The 26,823-nt window shown below is 49.8% G+C and overlaps 1 protein-coding gene and 1 long non-coding RNA gene across 2 annotated transcripts in view; one reads left to right on the forward strand and one right to left on the reverse strand.

Annotated features, from left to right (window-relative positions):
* Positions 1-594: 594 nt before the first annotated feature.
* LOC109286168 (uncharacterized) lies at positions 595-4,797 on the reverse strand. The gene is made up of 2 exons (XR_002094122.2): positions 4,280-4,797; positions 595-4,074 (listed from the first exon to the last, which is right to left on the reverse strand). It is a non-coding gene; the product is annotated as an uncharacterized LOC109286168 (long non-coding RNA).
* A 144-nt stretch (positions 4,798-4,941) lies between these two features.
* The window catches only part of RASL10B (RAS like family 10 member B), a 34,726-nt gene continuing 12,844 nt past the window's right edge, over positions 4,942-26,823 (forward strand). The window contains exons 1-2 of the mRNA XM_059717538.1: positions 4,942-5,051; positions 13,000-13,371. Coding sequence (XP_059573521.1) covers positions 13,156-13,371 — 216 coding nt within the window. The 5' untranslated portion in view covers positions 4,942-5,051; positions 13,000-13,155. The remainder of the gene's footprint in view (positions 5,052-12,999; positions 13,372-26,823) is intronic.

A 26,823-nucleotide genomic window follows, 5' to 3' on the forward strand; every position in this document is an offset into this window, starting at 1 on the left:
TGAGGATACAGGCTGACCTAGACAGGCTTGTAAAGTAGGCAAATATAAACCTGATGATATTTAACACTGAGAAATATAAAGTGCTCCATCTGGGGAGAAATAACACACTTACAAGCTTGGTGGTGCTAAACTAGCCAGCAACATAACTGAAAGAGACTTGGGGGGGGTCATGATCAACCATAAAATGAGCATGAGCCACCATTGTGATGTCATAGCTGGCAAAGCGAAAAACACTCTGGCATGCATCAACCTGTGCATCACAAGTAAAACTAAGGATGTCATCCTCCTGCTCCTACTCAGCATTGGTGAGGCTGCAGCTGGAATACTGCATCCAGTTCTGGGCACTGCACTTCAAGAGGGATGTGGAGAAGCTGGAAAGAGTCTAAAGGAGGGCCACACGAATGCTTAGAGGTATGGAAAACAGACTATATGAGGACAGGCTGAGGGACTGTTCAGTCTGGAGAAGACTCAGGGGGGACTTGGTGGCAGCCTTTAGGTATATAAGGGACAAACAAGGGGGTAGGAAAACACCTGTTCACCAAGACACCCCATGGAAAGACTAGGAATAATGGTCATAAACTGATAGAGGATCACTTCAGATTACACATTAGGAAAAACTTCTTTATGGTACATGTGTTCAGAGTTTGGAACAGACTCCCCCCAGAGGTGATACAGTCTCCTTCCTTGGAAATCTTCAAAAGACAACTGGATGCACAACTTGCTGGGGTCATCTGACCTCAGTAGTCTTTCCTGCCTTAGTGCAGGGGGCTGGACCTGATGATCTCTGAAGTCCCTTCCAGCCCCTAACTTCTATGAATCATGCTTTATCAGAGCCAGGCAACACGGGCAGGAAAGGAGCTTTGAGGGCAGGACTGACTCCCATCTGGCAAATGCTGGTGGACCTGAGATACTCTTGCAGCTGTTCAAGCCCTCTCACCCCTCCAACCCCTTGTTCCAGCTGCACATTCTAGCTTCTGCCTCCATCTTGCCCTCTCCTTCCCTTTGGACAAAAGGTGAAAAGTGAACCATTCTCACCAGGATTCAGAAACCTCCCAGGCATAGGCAGAGGGAGAAAAAATTATTTGGGGGGGGGGGGGCTGAGTGTGCATGTACCACCCCCCCCAGCAGTAAGCCTGTAGGGGAAAGGGCAGGGGAGGGGAAAAGGTCATGGGGGGCAGGGGGGGACAAATTGAGGTCCCAGTGAGAGAGGGAGCCAGGCACAGGCAGGGGATGAGGTGAGTGGGGCCCTGGCCAGGCCAGCTGGTGGCACAAGTGGAGGCCTGGGGGCCACATGCCCCCCCCCATCTGTTCTTGGGGTGGAGGTGGCTGCTGCTGTGCACTGTGCTTTGCTCCCTGCTGCAGCTGCTCTGGGAGTGGCCAACATCATGTGCCTACCGCCACTGGGCTGCACCGCACTCCTGCCCACCTGGTGGTGGGATGCACATGGCATTGTGTGGCTCTTAGGTCAGCGGAGCTCAAAGCTCAGCGCACAGTGACAGCTGCCTCTGTCTCATGCACTGATCAGGGGACACATGTCCCCTGGACCTCCAGCTGTCCCACCACCCAGCCCAGCCAGGGCCCCACTCTCCCCAGTCCCTGCTCCTGCCTTCGCCCTGCTCCCTCCCTCTTCACTGGGGCCTCGATCTGCACCCCTGCACAGTGGTGAGGGAGGGAGTGGGGCTGGGACAGGGGCAAGTCCTGCACAGTTGGGGCAGGTGCGCTGGACAGAGGAGTTGTGAGTGGCTTGTCTGGGGGGTGCCCAGCATGGGAAGGGGGGTGGCAGCTCCTGGTGTGGGGAAGCAGGTTGCCGTTGCAGACTGGGGCTCTTCCCGGGGGGGGTGGTGGGCCGCACTGCACTTGAGGCGGGCGGTGGTGGCACTGGGAGAGGGGTTTGGGGGGCTATGGCAAATTTTGGGGTGGTTGCTGCCCCCCCAGCCCCCCGAAACCTCCCTCCCAGTGCTGCCACCATCTGCCCCGAGCACAGCGCAGGCTGCCCTCATCATGCATGCAGATCTGAGGCACATGCCCCCAATGCCCTTCCATGGTGTGCATAGCAGCAGGAGCCGCACCCCTTGGACATGCCACTTGTGGTTCTGTCCTGTCCCTGCCCCTGCCCCACTCCCTCCCTTACCACTGAGTGTGTGCCCCTTCCCACCCCTGCTGTAGCTGCCCGGAGCCTGCAGCCAGGCTGTGTTGCAGCCCTATCTGCTGCCCTGCGTTTGGTGGGGCTAAGCCCTGTTAGCTCCTCCATTTCACTGCCTAGGCAGGAAACATTGTCTCAAGTTTCACCAGATCCAGGCACCAGGGGATTTGTGCAGAGAATCCAGCTCTTTCCTCAGCACCTCTTTGCCATCGATAGGGTTAGCACTGCAGAGAAATACGATGTTGCTGCTCTTTACTCATGCAGAGGCAGGGGAAGGAGTGTGAATAGCTGTTCCATCAGCAAAAGAGACTGGTCCACTCTCACAGGTTACAGCTGTGCACACCCAGGAGCGCCAATAGGATTTCAAAGCTGTCTGTACCTATCCATAAGATCTCACTGATGACAATGCCCACATATAGAAAAGAACTTAGAACAGCTGATTCACACCCTAAATCCAATTAGATATTATTCCTGCTATTGTGTTTAGTAGTTCCAGCCCAAGAGCAACCACTATCCAAACACAGGTACAGTCGTTGCCCCAAAGCACTCTAGAGGAGCCATTGCTTAGGATGGTTGCTGTCATGTCATCATAAATGATTTTGATAATGGTAACAAATTTTCGTAGGCATCCAAATCTCACCAGGATCTCCCACAAGGCCTCTCTGTTGATTGAATCAAAGGCCTTAGTCAGGTCAATAAGGGCTATCTAAAAATTTCAGTGTTGCTTGCAGTGCTGTTCCTGCAATTGTCTAGCAACAAAAATCATCTCTTTTGTACCTCTGAGTGGTCTGAAACCACACTGGGACTCGGGTAGACTCTCCTCAGTGAGGAAAGTGAGTCTATTCAGGAGAATGCAGGCAAGGAGTACAATGCCACAATAACTGCTGCAAACAGCTCTATCTCCTTTCTTGAATATGGCAATGATTCTGGCATTTCTCAAGTCACTGGGAATCCATGTTTTCAAATGTTCATAATAATGAAGTGCAGTTGGTAAGAGATCATTTTTTCCACCTTATAAATTTCCTCTGGGATTCTATCAGGACCACATGCTTTGTTCTTCATGTGCTTAATGACTCTTAAGGCCTCTTGATAAGTTACTGATCTCAGTACAAAACCACCATCATACAATCATCACCTCCATGTAGGTCTATGACTAGGGGGTTCCAGTATCTAACACCTGGCCCCATCGCCATTCATCCATTAAAATAGGGCATGCTATTACAAGAAAGACACCTGCATGTGTCTTCTTTAATGCAGTGGGTGCTACTGTACATCAAGTCAAGTCAGTCCGGAGGCTGCTCTGACTGTTGGGGCACCTTAGATGCTGTAACAACCCTCCTAGGTTAGGTGAGTTGCTTTGTATCATTGGTGATTCTTTGGACAGTGGCATGGCAGTGCCCCTCTCCTCTCCAGGTATGGATGGTTGCTGGCTGGCAGGGAGCTCATCTGCCCTTTGACAGGTCTCGTTTTTAGTCCACACGCCCTTCTCACTCAGGCTAGCCCAGGTAGTGGCACCGGTTTAGTCACCAGCAACCTGACCGTGGAACAGGCTGCACTGGTTTACAGGGAACCAGATAGCAGACCAAGAGAGGCCAGGCCTGACAAAGCACTGTGCTGATATCAGCAACCCCATCTTTGCATCACCCAAAGAACCTTGTCTGCCTATGTCCTCAGGCCAACGCGGCTACAACCTACACCCCTGTCAGCAACCCCATGATACTGTGTGGGAAGGAAACCTTCATGTCTTGGCAAGGAAAACCTAGATAACTGGAGGTTTCTGTTCAGCTATAGTTTTCATCTGCCCTTGAAGTTGTTGTGAAGTGTTCTTTCTTCAGCCCCCTGCGCCGCTGCCGAGGACTTGTCTTTTTATTTTTGAGTTTTTGGGAGTCCGGAAACCTCGCTCTCCATCTCGCTGACACGGGTGACCCCACCTACAGAACAAACGGCATGGTGAAGAGGCATGTATGCTACTCAATGACCTCGAGATGGATGCTACGGGTGCGATCCTTGGGAGGTTGGCCAGCATCAACACGGCAGAAAAAGAAGATCATCATCAATGTACTTCCCTTAGAGGCAGGGAAGCTTTAATGCCATCAGTGCCACCCCAGCTGGGATGCTGTGCGTAACCCTGCTCACCTCACGCTCGTAGGGCACACGTCAGGGCAACTGAGATCGTCGGGGTGTGGAGAACTTTTCTTCCAGAAGACTAGAAGAAACCAGCAAGCTGGTGCCAGGTCGCAGAGCGGTGTCACCCAGCCCAGGGGCTCCCCATGGGCCTGGCCGTTTGGAGGTGGGGGAGCAGTGGCAGCGTTAATTGCCGCTCCCTTGCCGCCAAATTTCTGGATGCGTGGGGAGCCCCACGGGCCGCTGTGCGCTGGACCGCGCGGGCAGCCGGCCCTCTGCGGCGGGATGTGGCACCCGGGCCCGGCCGGACAGAGCCCGCCGGCGGGCCCACGTCCGCAGGGCCAGGCGGGCCGAGTGGGAGCGAAGGAGCGGCCTTGGCACAAGCGGAGTCAGCTTCGGGCTGCGAAGTGGCGGCCGGCGGGCACCCCGCCCGCTCCCGTCCTGGGGGCGGACTGCAGCCCTCGGCCCCGCCCCGCCGCCGAGGTGCCCAGCGCCCAGCCCGGCCCGGCCCCGGCAGCAGGCGGGCGCTGCGACCCAGCGGCGCCCGGAGCCGAGCCGAGCCGAGGCGGAGCCCCGCGCGCCGCACACGCGCCCCCCGCACCCGGGCCCGGGGCAGCGCGGCCGAGGCGGCAGCTGCGGAGACACCCGCGCCCCGGGCGCCGCGCCCGCCCCCGCGCCCGCCCCGCCGAGCAGCACCGCGCGCTGGATGGAAGAGCCGCCCCCCGCCGCCAGGCGCCCGGGGCCCGGCCGGGCAGCGCGGCCTCGGCGCCCGCAGCGCCGCCAGGTAAGAGGGGCCGGGCCGGGCCGGGCCGGGCCGGGCGGGGGCGGCGAAGTTGCAGCGCGGGCGCCTCCACGTGCGGCGGGCGGGAGCGGTCCGCGCTCCTTGCCCGCATCGGTGCTGCCCCCGCCGGGCGTTTCATAACCAGGGCCGGGCTGAGCTCTCCTGGCGGGCTCGGGGCCGGGCAGGCTCCTACGCAGGAGCTGCACCTGGGCCTCAGGCCGGGCCGAGCTGGTTGCTGATGCTCCGCGTGGGTGTCCCCGAGTCCCGCGGGCGCAGCAGCAGGTGGGCGCCAGGTCCCGTGGACTCGCGGGCACATGCTTCTTGCGTACGTGCCCATACGGGCAGCACATGCCGGTGCAGGTGCGAGCTGCACGAGCGCTGCCTGCCCCTCCTCGGGCAGCGCTGACCGCAGGTCGGACATGCCAGGTCACTGCCTGCGTCCGTGTGCTGATGTGCTGCTCGCGCCCACTGCGTATGCACGCGGTGATGTGCAGGCGCAAGCAGTAACTTCCCAGCTCCCCCCTAGCCGGATAGACCCTCTCGTGCTCTGTGATAATCTGCAGGTGAAACGCTGTCTTGTACACAAAGGGGTGGCAGAGAGACCGACGAAGGGATTTGGCTGAAATAAACGTCTTGGCTGGATTAAGCTAGCAGCTATTTTAGCTCAGGGGCACGAGAGTCGCTAGTGATTTCAGATTTAGCCTCACTTCAGACCGTTCTGCTTAATTCAGACTGTAAATCCAGTGCCTCCTTTCAAAGTGACAGCTTCAAAACTATGCAGAGACTAAGGGCTTTTCTCGCCGTGTCTGATGTGCTTACATGGCATCCATTCCAGTAGTGTCTGATCCTTAATGTACTTTAGCTCCCAACACTGCTGTGAGCAAGGGCAGTGGTAGTACCCCCACTTGTACAGATGGGGAACTGAGAGGCTATAAATGTGTTGCTAGAGATGACCTAGGTAAGCTGTAGCAGGGCACTGAATTGAACCTGGTTACTGTAAATCCTGACCTGGAGTCCTAACCACTGTGCCTCTCCCCTGCTGCTTTGACAGTCTTGCAGGAGCCTGAAACATCCCCTCCCCCTAAATCCAAGGACCTGCACCAGTCCAGGGCAGAAAGCTTGGCTCAGTGGTTCAGGCAGAGGGCAAACAGGTGACCTACGGTCTTGTTCCAGTTCTGCCCCTGGCTCTCATTGCGTGACCTTGGGTGAGTCGCTTCACAGCCAAGCCTCTGTCTCCTCTTCCGTGAGGTAGGGCTGATCGTCAGAAAGGGTTTGCTCGCTTTAACTGGTTGCAAAGCACAGTGGGAATAAAAGGGGTCTGTGTTTCCATGCTGCCCAAGAGAGTTTGGATTATTTTATTTAAAATAGCAATTTCTCTCAGCTTTTGGAAATAATCTTATTGTGTAGCATGAAGCTGGTGGATTCCTTCATCAGGAAAGCAAGAGATTGATTCGGTCCGACTCAGCCTCCGAGCGGGCTGCTATAAAGGGAGCATGGAACAGACCATGTCCTGGGTCTTTCATTAACCCGGATCTCAGATAACTTGGTGCACAAGCAAAATGATGGGCTGTAGCTTGAGCCCTCTGATAATGAGGGAATCTGGACCTGGAGGGGGAGGTTTGATTTCCCCCTAACTTCAAAACTTCCAGCAGTCTGGGATTCCCATCACAAATCCCTATGAGGAAGTAATGTTGTCTGGGAAAGGAGACAGAGGAGTCTGACCTAGTACTGCCATACACCCTTTGTGACTGTCTCCCTCATCCACAGCCATAGTGAACCTCCCCAGTGAAGGACAAAACCAGGGCATGGTGACTGCATGCCCAAGCCCCTGCCCTCTGTACGCAACATGTCCCTGCGCTCTTTTGGGATGGACTCAGATGCTGCATTTGGACCATGCCCTGCCTGCCTAGGAGATGGTGATTAAGTTGGCTCCATGTGGAGGAGACTTACAAAGAGGATAAAGACTCTTGTGCTACTGCCAGCCCAGGGGAGTTTTTCTTTCCATGGTAGCAGCAGGGGTGTGTGGTTTTGTGTCTATGGGCAGCTCCAGAAGGGTCAGGGCTATCTGGGATAACTGTATCTGAGCAGTCTTGTTAAAGCTGAGACTTCCAGGAACTGCTCCCCCACCCACTAGAGCTACTTCTGTCTCTCTGCTTGCTAGTAACATAAGGGCTCCCATTTTCTCAATTTCCTCCCTCTTAGGCATATATTTCCATCACATCCAAGGAAGAAAACTAACCTGACTTCTTTTGATGATAAGCGGTGCTTTAAGCCATGTGTAATCTTTGGAGGGTCTTGGACTAAATAGGTGTAATGCCCATGGTCCTAGACTTACCATCCATCCAAGGTGGTAGGATGCTGTCCTGATTTTCATGAGGTTGGAAGGTACTGAAATCTTCCCCAGATCCCTCCTCTTCTACTCCAGGCTGGCAAACTTCCATTCAGTTTGCATTGAATTGGTGAAGTGGTGGTGATGTGACGGGGTGAAGCTGCCTTGCAAACAGGTACCGCGTTACCTCACTAAGTCATAGGTTCTGTTACTGGAGCCCAAGGAATTGGTGTCCCTCACTCTGGTTCCAGTCCCTGCCTCCAGGAATATGAGAGCTAGTCACAACATGGTGAAGTGCCAGATGCCACCTGGCTGTGGCAAATGGCTTCGCAAGTTTATAAGGAAGAATAAAAGGAAGTGTAGGAAGAAATCCATTCACAGGACAAGCTTTGCAAAGTGCACCTTTTCCCGGGGGATTTCCAAGGGCTTCACAAAGATTAAAGTTTACAGCCCCAAAGAGTAGGTCTGTATTAACTGTTTTCAGTTTACAAATGGGTAAACTGAGACACAGAGATGGGAGATAAATATGCTGAGGTCACGTAGCAAAGTGAGTCACAGAACAAGGTGTGGAACCCAAGAGTCCTGACTCCCAGCCTTCTGCTTTAATCACTAGGTCACCCATCTTCCTCCAAAACACGGGGAGTTTTGAGGAGACATAACTGAACAGAAAGCCTGAGCACCTTTACCCCATGGAGGGTGATGCATGGCAAAGGAGACACTGCCATCTAATCTGTCTCGTCTCCATGCTGGGCCTTGTTGGTGGCTGTAACTGAGCAATTTAGTACAGTGTTCTTTCCAGACTGGCGTGATCTTGCATGGAGATATAATCAGCCTGAATGGGCACATGCAGCTCTGCTCCTATGGGGACAGGATCAGGGCTTTCCCTTAGAGGCCAAATCCGTTCTTTTGAGAGCTCAGATCCCACAGAGAGAGAAGCACCTTTTCCTTCTTAGCTGCACCTGCCTGATTAGAAACACAGGCTCCCATGTCACGCAGGCCTCTGCAATCAGTGGGAGAAATCTTGTCCCCCATTGAGTTAATGGACGTTCTCTTACTGGCATCAGGGAGGTCTGGAGAGCCTGTCTCCATATGCAGCTGCCCATCACTGTGCACGGTGTTTTTCACCTGGCTGTGGGAATATGGCCAGGCAGGGTGGTGACTGCAGACTAGCATTTGTTTGTGTGTCTGTGGGTAGCTTTGAGGAATGCTGGCTCCTGTGTGTGTGTGTCTAGATTTGTCTCCATTGTCCTTGTATGTGAATGAATACTGCTCTGTGTGTGTGTGTATGTGTTGGTCCACAATTGTCTCCCTAATTGGGTGTGAGCGTGTGTGTGCCTGTCTCTCCACGTGCATCCGCCTCTCTAGTACTCGGCACATCAGCCTGCTCAGAAATTAGCTTCTGCCAAGTTAATTACCTCACCAATCAAGCCCTGAAATGAAACAGCAGAGCTGTTTCTGCAGCAGAGAAACTGTCCCAGTTAAATGCCTTTCCTCCTGTCCAGACAGACAAGAGAGGTGTTTCTGAGCTCTGGGAAGGCCTTTGGAGGGCCCTGAGCCCCTAGTGCAGGGCCCAGGTGTGTTCTCAAGGCTAGGTAGAGAGGGATTCTTCTTTGGTCGCTCTGGAGTGTGAGGCCTCTGGGCTTGTGAGGCAGAAAGCTGAGTGAGGCATTCTAGTGGTACACATCAGGGTTATGTAAAGGAGTGTGGATGAGAGGTCTCTGGGAACAAGGTGTTAAGCATGGTATTTTTGTGATTATTTGAATGGTACTAACATTGAGGTGTCCTAGCCCTGGACCAGGACTCCATCATGCAAAGCACTGCACAAACACTGGACATAAGGATGGGCCCTGCCCAAGGAATCTAAGCCTGGTCCCCCCAGAGAGCATCTCTTTCCCTCTGCCCTGATATCTGCTCTTACCTGAGATATGAAGGTGTTTCTCCCAATTTCTCAACACTGGCAACTTTTATTTTAGAAGTACAGTGGCAAAAATATCCCCAGCAGGTTTCTAGTCTCAGAGCCTCTGTTAGGTGTTTGGTGGACAGGGCCAGCACTAGTAGCACTGGTAACTGATTTTCTCCTGTCATTGGAGAAGGATTGGATATATGCATTGGGCATGCTAGTTTAGAGTGAGCTATCAAACTAAACAACGTGTCTAGTCTGCCTACTTAGGGATCAGTCTTGTGCCTAGTGAAGGGACTGAGGAAATTCTTGTTTGGCATCAGAAGTACAGAGATCAGACACTCCTAGCCCACACCCCTAACTGTCAAATCTAGTGCCTGCAAATTTATACTCACAAATGGGGAGGAGCTGGTATCCTGTCCTGCAATTGAACTCTCAGTACATTATCTGCTCTCAGGATTCAGCAGCACTGAGATGGGAGACTGCTGATCAGCCAGCTGAAGAATAATACTAGTGTTATTTATAAAGCAAGTGTATACACCCACTTGCTACACACGCATTCATCCTTCTGAATGCCGGGGATGCAGTACATCATCATCACCCAGCAGCAGCGGGGGCAGATAATCCCACATCTGCCACTTAATCTTAAAGAGTGAAAAGACCCCTTTCTTAAAGCTTAACAGATCTCTTGGCACAAGCAACAGAGGCCTGGGGAGCAGTAGGTCTTTCATGGCAATCCAGCAGTGATCAAAAACTGGATTCCATATATCAGTTCTTATACCCCCTCCTTTCCATAATAGCCAAGATGGACAGCAGGCTCACCGCCCTACAACCGAGCCCAGCAGAGATCCGGTCTCCCAATATGCCATGATGAGTCTTTAGAGAATTGTGGCTCAGCAGATATCCAGCAGGTTGAGGATCAACAGGGTATAAAAGCTAGAAAATAGTGATCTTTGGGTGCTCTCCTGTGAAGAAGTCATTAATTATTGTGGGCCTTGCTTCCTGAAAGGAGAAGGGACCTGGTAGTGAAAATGCTTCTATAAATATATGGCTCCCTTGATTAGGTTAGATCGGGCTATGGAGACAGATTAAATTAGGTACATGCACGTAGATGTGGTAGAGCATCTAATTAGGAAATGTAGGAGTTGCCAGGATGGATTAGATCCAAGATCCATCCAGTCCAGCATCCTGCTTCTGACCGTGGCCAACTCCAGATGGTCCAGAAGAAGGAGTGAGGACCCTACAGTAACAGGTGGGAGGTAACTGATCCCCTATGCCAGGTTTTATTTTGGTCTCTGCTAGCCAGAGATGGACTGAGGGAGGAGGTTTTACCTCCCTTCCAAGATTTTGGTTATTAAGTACAATGGCTCTAGATGTTCTTGTTCCTGTTTTTGGCAAGCCCTAGAGGAGTCTTGCCCTCAATGACCTCCTGTGGCAGTGCGTTCTACAGTATGCGAATACACTGTGTGGGGAAATGGTATTTTGTTTTAATTACCTTGCATGTCCCCTTGCTGTGGAGTTCTGGGAGAGGAAGAGCAGATAACTCTCTAGTCTAGACCATGTGTTACGTTACTCAGGTCTCCTATAGTTACAGCAAAGCTTGTGCTTTAAAAATCCCGAACAAGTGCAATATAGTGGAGAAGCAGATAAAGTTTCATAATTCCTACTGTGTAGTCTTCTTACTGCACCATAAGATGAAAACCCCCTTGAAAATCACTAAGCACATGCCATTTCTTGCTGTATCCTCTACACATCTCACCATTTAAAACCATGCGAGGCTGGTTTAAAAGCCACATGGATTTTAAAAAATAATACTTTGAGCTTCTTTTATTTGCCATGTTATGTTTGAAACTGTATGGTTCATGTTTTCTGAGGTTTTTCTGCACCACCTCAGGGGCTAGAAACAGTGTTTGATTTAAAATGAAAACTGAGTGCCTCATCTAATCACTTGACTCCAGAAACTGGGATTTTAAGAATACCAAAGGACTATGAGCTAGCAATGAGGTTGCGAGCATTTCTAGCAGCAGCGTCCCTTAAATCATTTGCTTGCAGGTAAACAAATAGTAGGGGTGCACCGATAAAGATTTTTTGGGCTGATACTAATGGTCTATTATTAACGAGCCATATTGGCCAATACCAGTCCAATTGCCAACGTTCAGGCTGGCAGCTTGGAGAGTAGCATCTGGCTGGCAAGTCTTTTGGGGGAAGGAAAGGGGCATGGGGGCAGCATATTGAGGCCTCCACAGTGAGGGAGGGGCTGGGGCTGGGGCAGGCACTGCCCAGCCAGGGTGGGCCACAGGATGGAGCTGCAAGTGGTTTGTCCGGGAGGTGTGGGGGGTACCAACCACTGCATGCACCTCCAGGGGCAGCATGTGCCCCTGGATCTGTGCACTCAGCGAGGGTGGGCTGCTTCTGCGGGTCAGCACCAGGGTCAGGGGCAGTGCTGGGCTGTTCCCAGCAGGAGTGATAGGCTGGGACTGCGTTTGCCATGGGCAGCAGCAGCACTGAGAGGGGGAGCTCAGGGGGGCTTTGGTGAATTTTGGGGTGGCTGTAGCCCTCCCCTCCCAGCGCTGCCTCTGCCTGCCCTGAGCTCAGCCCCAGCCCAGCCCCCCTGCCGGGAAGAGCCTGACCCCAGCCCGCAGCAGCAGCCTACCCTCACCCCATGCACAGATCCAGGGGGCACATGCCCCCCCCCATGCCTCCCCTAGGATGCGTACAGCGGCAGGAGCTGCCCTCCCCCCCCTCCACCCACCAGACGAGCCGCTTGCAGTCCAAATACGATTTGGACTGATGTATCGATGCACCTCTAGCAAATAGATGGACTTTCCCAACAAGAGAGGACCTATTTCCTAACCTGCCTCCCCCTACTTCTCTGCAGTCTCCTGCACAGGGGACTGTCTGGGGCAGGCAAGGGACATGGGCCAAAATGATGTTCTCCAACAACCCTTAGTGGGCAGCTGCAGCCAGCTGGTGGAGTTTAGAGCAGCTTTTATTCAGAACAGGACAGTTAAGTACCCTACAGAGGTGTAATGCACTGTTACACCTGTGTAAGGTGCTTAACTATCCTGTTAAGTACCCTAAGGAGTACTGGGCACCTGGGGCAGCAGTGACTTCTGGTTGCTACTGCCACTGCAGTCATGATCTCATGGCTGCTGCAGTAGCTGGTTCCCCACCCTCACAAGTTTGTACCTGGGGCAGATGCCATAGTCACTCCATCTTAGTTACACCGCTGGTACCTTGTATCTAGGTTGCACTGGATGGAGCGCATCTGGGACTGTGCCAACACTGGGGAAGGAACGGGGTGGCTAGGAGGAAGCATGGCCCAGTGGTTCGATCAATGAATGAAACCTCAGTAGACCTGCACTTTTGTTCCTTTTCTGCCACAAACTTCCTGTGTGACCTCCGGCGGGTACCTTAGACCCAGATCCTCAGAGGTATTTAAGTGCCTAACTCTCTCTGATTTCTGGGCTATGGTCTCACTTGCCTTTGGTCCCCAGCCATAAAAGGAGGATAACAGCCCTGCCCTGCCTTACAGGGGTGTTATGAGAAATGCACTGAAGACTGTGATGTGCTCAGATACTATGTGGACATGACAGTGCATGAATCTCAGGCAGACAGGAAGGATGTGGTGTTGTCTGGTGGGTGGCTGTAAGGGGGTGTTTTTTATTTGTTTGTTTTTTAAGAAGGTGCCTTTTTTCACTGGATCTTTCTTGGTCTTGTAGTGATGGGCTGGGCTGAAGAAGAAATGCTTCCTGAATGGGGCTGACACTGCAGTCGCTGGAATATGCAGGCCAGGGGCCTTCCTGGCAGTGCCAACAGAGTGGACTGTGCCAAGGAGCCAATTGCCAAGTTGCACAGGGGGGCCACGGCCGGAAGGCATGGTGACAACTTTCAAGATTGCCGTGCTTGGGGCTCAAGGGGTTGGAAAGAGCGCCATCGTCCGACAGTTCCTCTACAACGAATTCAGCGACGTCTGCGTGCCCACCAAGACGCGGCGCGTCTACCTGCCAGCCGTGGTCATGAACGGCCATGTGCACGACCTACAGATCATGGACTTCCCGCCCATCACATCTTTCCCAGTTAACACTCTGCAGGTACATGTGCCAGTCACTGACCCTGTAATGCCTGCCAAAGGGAGATGCGACTTCTTGGCTACTGGCCCATTCTTATTGAGGAGTCAGTCTTGTTTTTTCCTCAAGGTTGCATGTGCTGTTATGACACAGACCCACTGCCACTGGACTCCTGCCATTTGATTCAGTAGTTGATACTAGTCCTCAGCTGATGTTGTATTTTTGCATCAGCTTTCCTCTTAGAATTAGGATGTGTCCTAGGTGTGTAAGACAGGACTTGGCTGTTAAACAAATGTTTAAGGGGGCTGCCTGGGAAAGGCTTGTTCTCGTGTTCCAAGAGCAGGAGTGAGAGTCAGGACTCCTGGGCTCTATTCCAGGAATCACAGCTTTGGCCAGAGCAAGTCATTATACTTCTTTCTTCCTCCATTTCAACTCTCTGAAACCTTTAGGTGGAAGATATTAAATCATCTCAGTGTGTCATTGTTTAGTGTTGGTAAAATACCACAATACCACAAAATAGGTCATTCCTGGTAGTAGTGCCTACAAGCCCTAGTTATTGACCAGAATGTCTTTGCACTACATGCTGTACAAACACAGACAAAAGGGCAGCCCTTGACACAATCTAAGACAAGGTAGACAGACAAGACAATATTGCTCAGTGTGATAGGCAGCTGTCTCAGCTTTCAGTAGCCTAGCCATTGCCCTTGTCTGGTTTTGCAGAAGTTGTATGTTAATGAGAGCTGTGATGCATGTCTTGATTCACATCACACACACGCACAATGCATAATGACCCTGATCGTCCAAGCACCAGCTAGTATGCCCACCCATCTAAGAAACCACATTCGCATCAGACATTCCCGTTCTTATAGAATGATAGAAAATTAGGGTTGGAAGGGACCACAGGAGATCATCTAGTCCAGTCTCCAGGACCATCTTCAACCAGACCATCCCAAACAAGGCTTTGTTGAGCTGTGTTTTAAGACCTCCAAGGGTGAAGATTCCACAACCTCTCTGGGCAGCGTATTCCAGTTCTTTACTACCCCCCTGGTGAGAGCGGTTCTCCTAATATCTAACCTAAACTTCCTTTGCTGTAACTTGAGACCATCGCTTCTTGTTCTGTTATCTTCCACCATTGAGAACAGTTTAACTCAGGGGTGTGTGGGCAAAATACAGCCCATGGGCCAGATCCAGCTTGCCAATTGATCTCATCTGGCCCACAGCTGCCCCTGTGGTGGTCTGCATGGGCCAAGCAGTGATGCAGCCCACACTGTACTCCTACCTGCATCCACCCCACGCTTGCTGATGGCATAAGCCTGGCCTTGGCCGCAACCCTGGCCAGTCCTGGTGGGGCTGCTTCTGCTGCTGCTGGAGCCACCCAGGGATTGCTCAGTTCCCCCTGCCTCCAGCAGCTCCTTCTCCTCCGCCCCTGCTGCACTGCTCTGAGCAACAGGTAGCACGAGGAAGTGGCAGTGGCTGTGGGGGTGTGCACCAGGCACCACATGCCCAGCCAGATCAGGGGAAGCTGCAGCCAGGCAGCTCCTGCCCCAGCATGCAAGTCTCTGGCTCCAGTTCCCAGCCCTCTTCCATCCACTCCACCTGCCCAGAGCAACAGGGGCGGGAGAAGGAGGAGGAGCTGCTGGAAGTGAGGGGAGCTGAGCAGCAGCGGGAGCAGCCCTGCCAGGAAGCTGTGTACGCTGGCCAGGGCTGGGACAGTGCCTTGGGCAGGAATGTTACGCAGGCTGCCCCAGGCAGGAGCACGGGGGTCTTGGCCCCCTGCAGAGTGCTACGGGGGTATCTGTGGGCCAGAAGGTGGGGTGGACTGTACCTGCAGCACATGGCCTAGGCAAGCTCTGCTGCACGTGCCCCAGTTCTTCCTCCCACCACCCTGGTCAGCTCCCAGGACCTAGCACATGGGCAGCCCCCCTCTACATGCATGCACACCCCCCCCACACCCACCTCACGCCCCCACTCTCCCACACACACGTGCACGTTCCCCCAACATCCCTCCACAATATACAAGAGTAAGACTTCATTTTGAGCTATTATGCAATTGCTTCTACATATACTACTAAAAAATCCGTCAATCAGGATAAAAATTATTTTTTTTAATTAAATTAAAATATGGTATAGTAGGTGTTTGATTTTTAGTATATGATTTGTTTTTTATCTATTATTTGTTATAGATAAAATCATATCTTCTGAAAGATTTTGTATGCGGCCCTCAGCAGGTCACCAAAACTTGTTAAATGGACTGCCAGCCAAAATAACTGTCCACCCCTGGTGCAGCTCCATCTTCTTTAGAACCACCCTTCAGAAAGTTGAAGGCTGCTATTAAATCCCCGCTCGGTCTTCCCTTCTCCAGACAAAATAAGCCCAGTTCCTTCAGCCTCTTTTCAGAAATTATGTGCTCCAGCCCCACTTTTGTTGCCGTCCACTGGATTCTCTCTAATGTGTCCATGTCCTTTCTGTAGCAGGGGCCCAAAACTGGACACATTATTTCACATGGGGCCTCACCAGTGCTGAATAGAGGGGAAGAATCACTTCCCTCAGTCTGCTGCTAGCACTCCTGGTGATGCAGCCCTGTCTGCCGTTAGCCTTCTTTGCCACAATGGCACACTTGGCTCATATTCATCTTATTGTCTAGGGTAATGCCCAGGTCATTTTCTGCAGAGCTGCTGGTTATAGGGCTGTGCAAAATGGCTATGTCTCGTTTCAGTTTCAGAGGACAGTAATTCGTTTCAGTGTTTCGGATCACTGTTCCATTTCGATTTGGGCGAATTAGTTTTGGAGTTTTAACGCTGTTTTGGTGATTTGACCTTGGGGTATAATGGGGAATCACTAAAATGCCTATAACTTCGTCATTTCTTGCCTGATTCAGATGAAAATTACAGGAATGGTAGCCCCTTCTGAGGACACAAATCCTGCCAAGTTTCAAGGAGATAGGTGCAGGAGTTTCTGTGAAACTTCCCCTCAAACTGTTCAAAGCAAAACTCATGTCACTTGCCGGCAGCAGCAGCATGCTGTCATCCTGCGTCCAGATCTTGGGGCTTGTGCCCCCCGGGAGGTCTGCGGTGCTGTGCCAGACTCCTCCCAGGGGGCATGGGCTTCTGGATCTGTGTGCAGGATGATAGCAGGCTGCTGCTGCTGCTGGCTGGGAACAGCGCTCGTGGCAGCCCGCACCAAGCGCCGGGAAGACTGATGCTGCTGCTGGCCCCAGCCAACAGTGGGAGCATGCTGTCATCCCGCATGCAGATCTGGGGCCTGCGCCTCCAGGAGGGCTACGGGGATGTGCCAGACCCCTCCCCAGGGGCGTGGGCCCCCGGATCTTCACGTGGGATGACAGCAGACTGCCATCCCTCCCCCAGAGCACTGGGATTGGAAGGGATCTCAGGGATGGATTGCAGACACTGGCCAGCTACAGATGTCAATATCAGAGCAGTCCTTCCCCCTCTTCTCCCTCCATCTCCTTAGTTTTTGTTTCCTTGCAATTTCGACTCCGAAACTCCAAAATTTTCTAAAATGTCTCCAAAACGTTTCAGATGGTTTTGTTTAATTTTGGAGATATTTTGGAGCCTTCTGTTTCATTTCAGATTCGGTGTTTCGGGCGCCAAAACAAGCCGAAACCCATCCGAAACAAAATGGCTGCTGAAGTTTCACACAGCCCTATTGCTTAGCCAGTGGATCCCCAGCCTGTAATGGTGCATGGGATTGTTTCATCTTAAGTGCAGGACTTTGCACTCTTCCTTATTGGACCTCATGAGATTTCTTTTGGTCCAATCCTCCAATTTGTCTAGGTCTCTCTGAATCGTATCCCTACCCTCCAGCATATCTACTACTCCCTTTAGCTTAGTGTCCACTTGTTGAGGGCGCACTATATCCCAACTTCCAGGTCATTGATGAAGATATTGAACAAAACCAGCCCCAGGACTGACCCCTGGGGCACTCCACCTGATGCATCTTACTGCCACATGCCTTCCCCTCTATACAGATCTGAATGTTTTGGATGCACTCAAATCATTTAGGATAATTTAGACATTGTCTTTATTCCTATAGGAGAGGGATAAGGGTGTTCCTAACTCAACCTAAGGATTTGTGTGACAGTAGGAAAGATGGCCTAGTTTCAGCAAAAAGCTGAAACACGTGCTTAGCTTTAGGCACATGCTTAAGCCTCTGATTTAAATGGGACTTAAGCACAGGCTTACATGCTTTGCTGAAATGGTGCTAATGAGAATGAAACTTGTTCCCTTTCCCAGTTTGATAAAAAGAGCCCAACAGCATGTTGATGGTCAGGAGAGCAGGATTTCTGCATTTTAGGACTTATGGGCTTAGTATGGACTTACAGATTTAGTATGAACACCTGGCCTTGTGCTGATGCATAGTCAGGGATTAACCAAAGCCCTGCTTTAGCATTTGATTTGCAGAGGAGCTGAGCCACACAAGCCCCATTAACCTCAATGGCAGCTGCAGGCCTCTTGAAAAAACATTTGGTTAACTAACTTTAGGTACATATGTTAGCAAATGTTGGCCTGTGTCTCTGTTCTTCCTAGTAGTGGCACACCAACAAAATCCAGTGTCCAGCTAAACTCCTCCTGAGTTTCTAATCCATTGCTCCCCCTTTTTTGCCTCTCCCCATATACTGTGTGATTGGATTTGCTAAGTATGGTAAGCTTTCTTTGTTCTTCAGACAAAACAAATCTGGGGCTTTTTGAGGACATTGTGCTGCACCAACAGAAACAGGCTGTCCTTTTAAAAATTGCTCCTCAGTAAGGTATTACATCCCCCATCATCAATCTGCTAAGTGAAAGGCTGTAATAGATGACGTGTCAACCAACAGGCTGATGGGTGACAGAATATTGAGGATATGGGAACAACAAACCCTTTGGATTTTATTGCAACTGTGCAATGCAAAATGTATTGATTTCCCAGTAGCTGCAGTGCTTAAAGTCAGCACTAAGATCAAGTCAGTTTGCTGAGACCCTAATTTTATAGCTGCCATCTTTGATGAGTGAGGGTAACTTCAGGGTTCATAGAGGACTGGTGGAAGATGAAATGATGTTAAGAGGTTAGGTTAGTGACTCCTTAGTTAATGTTACAGGAGATACCAGTAATTCCATGCTTTGGTTTTCCCCTTGTAAGAGATACTTTAGTGTTTCCTAAATTGCCAAATGCATAGATTACTCTGTATTACTACATTTCAAAAACATCTTTGAGGGCTAGAAAATCTCATACTTTTTTTCAACTCATGGTTGAACCTCTGCAACAGTCCTTCTTCCCAGTGAGGAAAACAGAGTCCAGAAAAGTTCAGTGACCTGCCCGTAGCCGCCCAATCCGTCAGAACAAAAAGCGAGTTAGAACCCAGGAGTCCTAACTCTGCAGCACCATGCGCAGTCCACTAGAAAACATCCCCTTCCTGCAGACTTCCTGTTCTCCTGACATGCTCTGTCATTTTCATTTGCTCTCTCAGAAGGGCTGTTATGTTGCACTTTCAGGCTTGCTGGGGATTTAATGTGAGCACCCAATATTGTTCCAACAGAGCATAAGGGATAAATCAAAGCCTTACTTTAGTAGTTTGATTGTTTCCAACAGTGCATTAGTATTCAGGAGTCAAGGCAAGAGAAAATGAGTGCGAATGCCTAGGACTGAATAGAGAGAAAGGAAGGGGGAGAGAGACAGAAAGTATTTACATAGCAGAGGTTTTCCAGATCACAGTCCCATTTCAGTTCTGAGATGATGGTGTTTTCTGGCTTGCTGAGCCCAGTGGAGCTGCTTCCATTTTCCCACCTTGCTCTCTAGGCACCTTACAGAGTGATGGCCAGGCTTTTCACTTTCTGTCCTAGATATAAGAGTGTAGGGTGGAAAGGATTTGCAGACCTTATTTTGAAAAGTACTGAGCCTCTGCAGCCCCATTAGAAAGCAGTGGGAGTTTTCTTCCCCTGTGGTAGTCAGTTCTTCAGGTCAGCTGGATGCTAGGGGTCGTGCTCCAGTTAAGAAGTCTCCCTCCAGCCAGGCAGTACTGCACTAGGATAACGGTCTGCAGGCTCAGTCTCTCTTCCCCAGGAATAGCCTGAAGCCCAAATCCTCTCTTAGCTCTTGCTCTATTCCTGGAACAACAAGATGGCCCTTACCTCCTGAGCTATTCTGATACACACAGCAAAAGATGGCTCCCCCACCCACCAGCAGGCTTGTAAGTCTCATTTTCTCCTTCCTCAGAGCACGGCAAGCCCAGCTTGCTTCACTGTTTCACTCTTTTGGGACCTATGACCCCCTGCTCTCTCCATCAGCCCCTCAGTACCATGTGCTTGAGTGGAAAATCATGAACTGGTACCAAGAGGTGATGGAAACCAGCAGGGGTGTGAAGCAGAGTTCCCAGAGGGGGGAAAGAGTCCCAGCCCATCTGTGCCCATCAGCAACCAAACATCCTCTCTCCCTTCTTTGCATAGCACCACTGTCTGCCAGAGGATGTCTGGTTTCTTGGGAGAGTAGCCTGGCCCCTCCTGGCATCCTCCTAATAGTAACTAATTGAGGTTTAAAAAATCTGATCTGAGAGTCTTGTGGTGGGACTGCTGTCCTGAGCCTAAACTGTTTACCCAATGGTTCTGTTGGCTCCCAGACCTTCCATTAAACATACTAGATTTGTCTTGTGTTTCAATTCAGCTACATCACCCTGTCTTTTTGGTGGGTATAAACTAAGTGAGGACTCATGATGCAGAGAATGTGAACTGGTCTCATAGTTCTTGCTGTGGTGAGCCAAAGGTATCTGGGGGCAAAGACTGGGCAGTCATCTTGTTTGGCACCTTGGAAGTTGATAGATTACAAGGGGAAGAGAGACCTGAGCTAAGTAATACTTTGCAACTTTACTGCCAACAGCTAATTAGACTTCATGAGATTGGGTCAGCATGTTGACCTCTCCTTTATAGATGACAAAGCTGAGGCACATAGAGAGGCAGGAGTATATTCCTAATTTGCTGATTCCTAAGCCTACAACACCATTCTTGAGCTAAGGTGCAGTGATACATGTAGAGCAGTCCAGTAAGGTTATGGTCCTGGCTAGCAGGGAGTTCTAGTGGGAGAATGAGGTGGGTATAGACATGGTCTTAGTGGTTGATACCACTGCTCAGTGTGTGAAATAAGAGCTGCTTGGAAATGCTAATTATTTTTAAAGGACCATTAGAAAAGTGTTGTTTCCTCACAAATGTTTGTCACAAAATAGACAGTTATTCCAAAAAAAAAAAAAAAAAAAGACTCAGAAACCAAAAAGAAATCTCTAGTATTTTTTTAAAGGAAAACAAAGTTTCAGTTGAAAAAAAGTTGGGGTTTCATTTATCAAATAGCAATCTGCTCCAGAAATTTGGGAATCTTGGTGACACTGGTAATTGACTAACCTTATTTGGTCATAAAGCCGTTTTTCATTTGATGAAAGCAGCGGCCATGCACTGAAAACAGGGGCCATACATAAAACTCGTGCTTCACTTAACCCCCTTTTAAGCCTCCTATTTACGCTGTAGATTGACCCATTGCATCCTGCAGCCAGAGACACATTCATGGGGTATAAGAAGAATTGAGCTCAGCTCCTTTCAGTGGGGAGGAGTGTTGCTGTGTTGAAGGATAAATACAGGAAATGGTTAAAGTTGAGAGGATTCCCCCAAAGCAGTGTGAAAGGAGAGGGTGAAGAGGAGGCTGCACAAGAAAGGAGAAAGATTAAAAATGAAACACTGTGCAGAGGGAACAAAAGGTCAGCCAGAGAGATGGACTGAAACAACAAAGAGTAATTTATTGACACAGAGGATGATGCTAATATACTCAATTAACTCCATGCCTCAGTGTGCAGGCAAGGGCACAGGATGCAAACAGGTGGAGATTTCCAGGGAGAAAAGATTGCTCCCTGGAACAAGCTCAAGAAAGTGAAGGGAGAAGGGGAAGGCAGGCCTTGGCCATAGCTGCTCTATGGACTCAGTTGCCAAGGAGAATAGAAAGAGAGAAGGCAGATAGTAGGTTGCGTGAATAGGAAAGAGACTTGGCTGTTGAGAGAGGTTGGTGATCTGGATGGCTCAAGAGACTGGAGACAGGCTACAGAAACATTCCCCTGTGGGTGTCCCTACAGCTGTGGGGGACCAACTTTTTTGGCAGGTGTGCCACAAGTTAAGCCTGCCACCTTCCCCAAGTGCCACTGATCCCCTCCCCCTGTATGATCTGCTGCTCTGTTGTCTGCTTCCTGCTTTTTCTGTCACTGTGCCCTGCTCCCCCACCCCGATCAGTGCCTGTGCCACTTGTGGATTGCATGCTACAAGTCGGCCACCCCTGCCCTACAAAATCCGGAATTGGGTCAGTGTTGCCCCCTAGGACTCCTTTTAGCAGAGACCCCCAAGGATTGACGTGGCCCCTCGTCCAATTTGGTATCAAGTGAACTTTTAATAGTAACCCCCAGGCTTAATACAAGTATTCTTCCTTGCAATACGACCTGGCAAGCAGTTCCTTCAGGTGTTACGGCAGCAGCCTTCAGTGGTACTAGCCTCAGATCCTCTGCCGGGTGTGCAGGATGTTAGTTCTGGATTCCTTGTTGTTCAAACAAGAAGTCCAGGGTTGCTCCTGTCTCCCCAGGGTGGCAACACAACACATGTGTTTCTTTGTTTGTCCATCACTTTTGTAATTTCTCTCATCTCAAATTGTCCAGTCCTCTGTCCAATCCAAGCATTCCTTGTATGGTGCACCAATCCCCTGGCATTGTGCCAGCCACGTTCCCTATAGGGAAACTGCTGTCCTTTGCTCGTCTAGTGCCCAGTCACAGCACTCACATCTCCCAGCACCACAGAAGGCACTCTGTTCAATTTTGTTGCTTAGTTCTGGCAAGGCCTGGACTATGGCTAAAAGCCTCAGCATAACTCGGTTTGCCCGCTACAATCAGCACTGACCAAAAGCAGCTGCTTGACGGCTATCTGTACCCTGTGTTGAGGGTTAGACGCATTCCAGGGAAATAGGTGCCTCTGTCAATTGGCGTCTTGCCTGAGTGAGCTGAGGGTCCTGCACGGCAAGGGGAGAAGTGGCTGCTTGGTTTGTGTTCAGAGAATGGATAGTATTCAGGAGGATATCTTCATCACCATGGATGTATGAGCCCAGGGATTTGAGATGGGTTGAGCCAACCCCTTGTGAGAGTTTGGATCTGAAGCCAAACTTCACAGCTTGGTCTTCTTGTTGGTTAGTGCGAAGGTGGAAATGGCAAAATGTGGAGGAGGAAGCTGCTCCCTGGCCTCACATGGCTTGACCAGAAGAATCAAATCACAGAGATGCCATGAAAGGACTGTTCCCCTGAGATTCCTGCCCCCATAGCAGATGCCTTGTCTAATGGTGGTTGCTTATTCCTATCAAACCTGAACAACACATGCTTTGAGATCCTTTCAGTCCAGCAGAAATTGTAGTTACTGCTACTGCAGGAGCTGATTTGCTGAATGCCGTATCAATAAATGAATCTTGACCTGATGCATAGAGAGATACATATGTGATTGTCCTGGCTTTAAGAGAATCACAGGCAAGGTAGCAGCCAGGGTGCAATACAATGGGGATACAAAGAGCTGCAAGGGAGGATAGTTAGGCATGTGTTATTTCATGTGGGCTGCAGCACTGCTGACAGACCTTGCCCCTGCCCATATACATCACATGTGGATTTGGTTGCCCTGTGCTCATTCCTTTAAATAGCTCCAGTCCTTTCTGTTAAGCAGAGCTTCGCAGCAGTGGGGCCAGGCCTGCTCCAGCATGAAGTGGAAAGAGCCATTCAGTGATCTATAAATATACAGTGTTTATAATCACACAAAATATGGGACTTGTAGCAATGCATAATTCAGCAGTTGATGAAGCTCTGTGGGAAGCAGGCTATCAGGAGATAAGCTCTTCTCCCTGGGGGTCATGAGATGGAAGAAACAGCCCTTAATTTACTAATGCCCCAGGCAAGTAATGACAGCCACTCCTCCTGAAACTGCCTGATTGTTACATGAACAAGTCTTTATTGTGAGGACGAATGTATGGCTCATTTCTCTGTGTTGTGAGGAACATGGATTTGGCAGCTCTGTACAGCCTTCTCTTAGATTTTCAGCAGGGCTTCATTATGTATCAGTCTTCATGGGTGTAGTTGACCCACAACGTAGGTGCAAACTCACTATTCTCACACTCTTCTTCCAGGAGCATTTCAGCCAGGGCAGCCAGACCTGTCACTGTTAGCTTCTTTTATCCGCTAGTTGTTCCAACAAAAGCAGCATGGAGCTAATGTCACAGCAAACATTCTCACACTTGTTTCACAAGGGAAAGGAGCCAGGAGAGAACCTCATGGCTACTACTTTTTCACATTCATTTCACAAGGGAAAGCAGGAAGGCGCTGTCATCAGTTCATGAGGAAAAAAGCAATAGGGACCTAATGTCATGGCAAATGTTCTCCAGCTTGTTCCCAAGGAAATTGGTAAGGTAGCAGCAGCCTTATCTACAGTGGTGTGCAAACTCAGTTCCAAATTTAGCTCTGCGTCTAGAATCTAATGCTCTGAAAATCGGTGCAAGCTTCCTCTAAGGAAAGTCCCTTGGTGAGGCAGAACAGGCCAGCCTGACAAGAGGCTACAAAGCATGCACATGAGTTTCAGTCACTTTCTGGTTAAATATGGGGAGTTTGTCACCATGCACGAGAGAGAACATATAGGGTTTAGTTCCCCTGTTACTCATCTCAGGGTAAACGCATCAGCTACAGGGAAGTGGCTCGTTTGAATGAATCAGCTCCAGTGTACACCCAGTCCAGTATTTTCTGGACAGTGGCCCAAGGTAGATGCTTCAAAGGAAGCATGTGAACCCCATACTAAGCAAGGAATTGAACTCACAGGTTCATGTTCACCCAACTGGTGTATGTAGTAACCAAGGGCAATTTAGTCAAATTTAGTCAGCCCTCCACAGCCATTTTATATTCACCATGGTACTAACTTCCATTTCAAAGAAACCAGTTGAAACAGGCATCAGCTTCATATCAGCCATCACAGGCTGGCTGCTTCTGTGTCTTGCGTGTTTTTTTCAAGCACTTTTCTGGAAATATAGAACATAAACCTCCCTTCTAGCAATACTTGCTTCCCTCAGGGTTACGACAAACAATTTTGCACTCAGGCAAAACTCCCATCAACATAGACATGTCTTCACACCAGTCCTGCTCATGTCTAATTATATCTCAGCCATCCTTAAGTTACTTTAAGCTCAAAGTCCTTTTCAGATCATAGAAAAATAGGCTGGAAGGGACCTCAGGAGGACATCTTGTCTAGCCCCCTGCTCAAGGCAGCAGCATCCCCATGTAAACATTAAATAAAGCTTCTTGACCCCCTCTTTGAAATGGTATCGTATCACTAGATGCATTTTATGGAAAAGGAAACCAAAGTAAAAAGAGTTGAGGACGCTTGGAGATACACCGCCATAGGGAACTGTAGAATCCAAGTACTTCTGTCCCCTCAGGACCTGTGCTGTGAACCAGTGGATCTATACTGTGATTCCTGTCTATTCAGTCTGTGCATTGTGCATGGTGCCTTCAGAGCAAGTTACAGTCTCTCATTTTTTCTTTTAGAAGTCAGATATCAACCCAAGTATTTCATCAATAAGCTACCCCAAACAGCAATTGACCTTTAATGAACGAATCATCATTTTTAGAATCCTTTCTGTTCTGCTGATACCATGTGACTGCAGGAGTCATCAGGAGAAAAGACAGTAAAAGAGAAAGCTATATAGGATAACAACACCCCAGTGAAATCTAACAAGAAACCATGATAGGCAAGGCTGAAACAGAGTCAAAAGTTACACCATTCAAGCAAATTGTGTCCCAGCCTCAGTACTTGCCACATAATGAGCTGTAATATATTACTCTCCCAGTCAGACTGGGACCATTACCCTAGATATCAGCCTGCCCCTGATATGCTGCCACTAGAATAGCCTTTATCTCCGATAACAGTGATTGAAGAGTTATCCTGTCATTTTTTTCAGGCACTGGTTGCATCATAGGTGAGTTAGGTCCTTTCCCTTTCTAATCTCTGATTCATTCAGTTTTTTATGACCTACAAAGTAGAATTCCAAACAGTAATTTCCCTTTACCATTTCCTTCAGGCCTAGGTCTTTTCATTTGCTTTATTCCCAAATATCATAAACTCAAAAGGGGATGATTCATGCCTCACAGAAAAATTGATATAATTTCTTGTAACTGCATTATTATACTTTTAATATTCAAGTCTCAAGAGGTTTTGTAGTTTCTCCTGCATATACTGCAATCCAACAGGAGACTGCCACAGTTAACATCATCTATTCCATATTGCATATAAGTATTCCTATTTCCATAAGGCCCGGAAGATTTTGTCCCCTCTCTGCATCACTTCAGAGCAGTGTAAACCAGCATGATTCCCATCTGGAGAGAGTTTGGATAGGAAGTGTAAGTTGCATCTCTGTGCATATGCTCACACAATGCTGCCAGTTCGTATGGCTCACAAGTGGACCCTGGGCTCCCAGAAATTGGATCTTTATCATTTCATGGTACTGCCATGGGGTAGATCAGGGGTTGTCAACTGGGGGTATGCCCAAGGGGGCACATGTGGGTGGGCAGGGATGGAGCGCCACCACACACCATTCCACGCTGCCGCACAGGCACTGCCTGTCCTGCCAGATGCTCCACACTGGGCCTTGTGCCACCCCCCCCGCCGCTCTGCATCCGACTGCGTGCCACCCCCAGTCCGTGTCCAGCCACACACCCCCACCCCTCCCCACTCCATGTCCAGCTGCCAGGGGTACACTGATCCAGAAAGGTTGAAAACCCCTGGGTTAGATTGTTGTTTGGGCAGTGGACAAAGATGGACACCTGTCATTTCCCCCACACCCTCTTTTTTTTTCTTCTGGAACACACTTCTCTCTAATCCTTTGATAGCAGCTGCTTTTCTAGGGTCACCACTTTGCTAACATTGTAGAAGGAGCTGAAAGTATTTGCCAAGTTCTGATACAGCTTTTCCAAGAGCCTCGACTCGGCACTGGGAATGAGTAGTCCTTTCACTTTCTTTTTGAGCAAATACTGCTGAAGCTGCTGCTGAAGGGCGGTAAAAGCAGGGTATATTTTCACTTCTGCATCCTGCACAAAATCCTGACTATTCTTTATTGAAATTTCTTGAAAAGTGCCAGCTGTTCAACAAATGTCTTTTTTTACTAACTTTGCTTTCTATTGACATACAATTTTTATAATTTCAGCTTCCATATGTAACATGTCCGTCTGTCTGTCTCTTACACACACGCACACTACATACATACGCACAAGTCAACTATAGAGCTAGAAAACGTGGGGAGGAATGAACAGCACTTGAGCTAGCTCCAGACATTGTGTGGGCTGGTGCTGTTTTGCCAGCATGGCTGTGCCAGAGCATCTCAGCCCTAACCTACTATTATAAAATCCTTAAATCCCACATACTACAGTGCTGCCGATATGCTACAGTGCTG

This window comes from Alligator mississippiensis, chromosome 14 (assembly GCF_030867095.1).
Source record: "Alligator mississippiensis isolate rAllMis1 chromosome 14, rAllMis1, whole genome shotgun sequence".
In the NCBI taxonomy this organism is placed as follows: domain Eukaryota; kingdom Metazoa; phylum Chordata; order Crocodylia; family Alligatoridae; genus Alligator; species Alligator mississippiensis.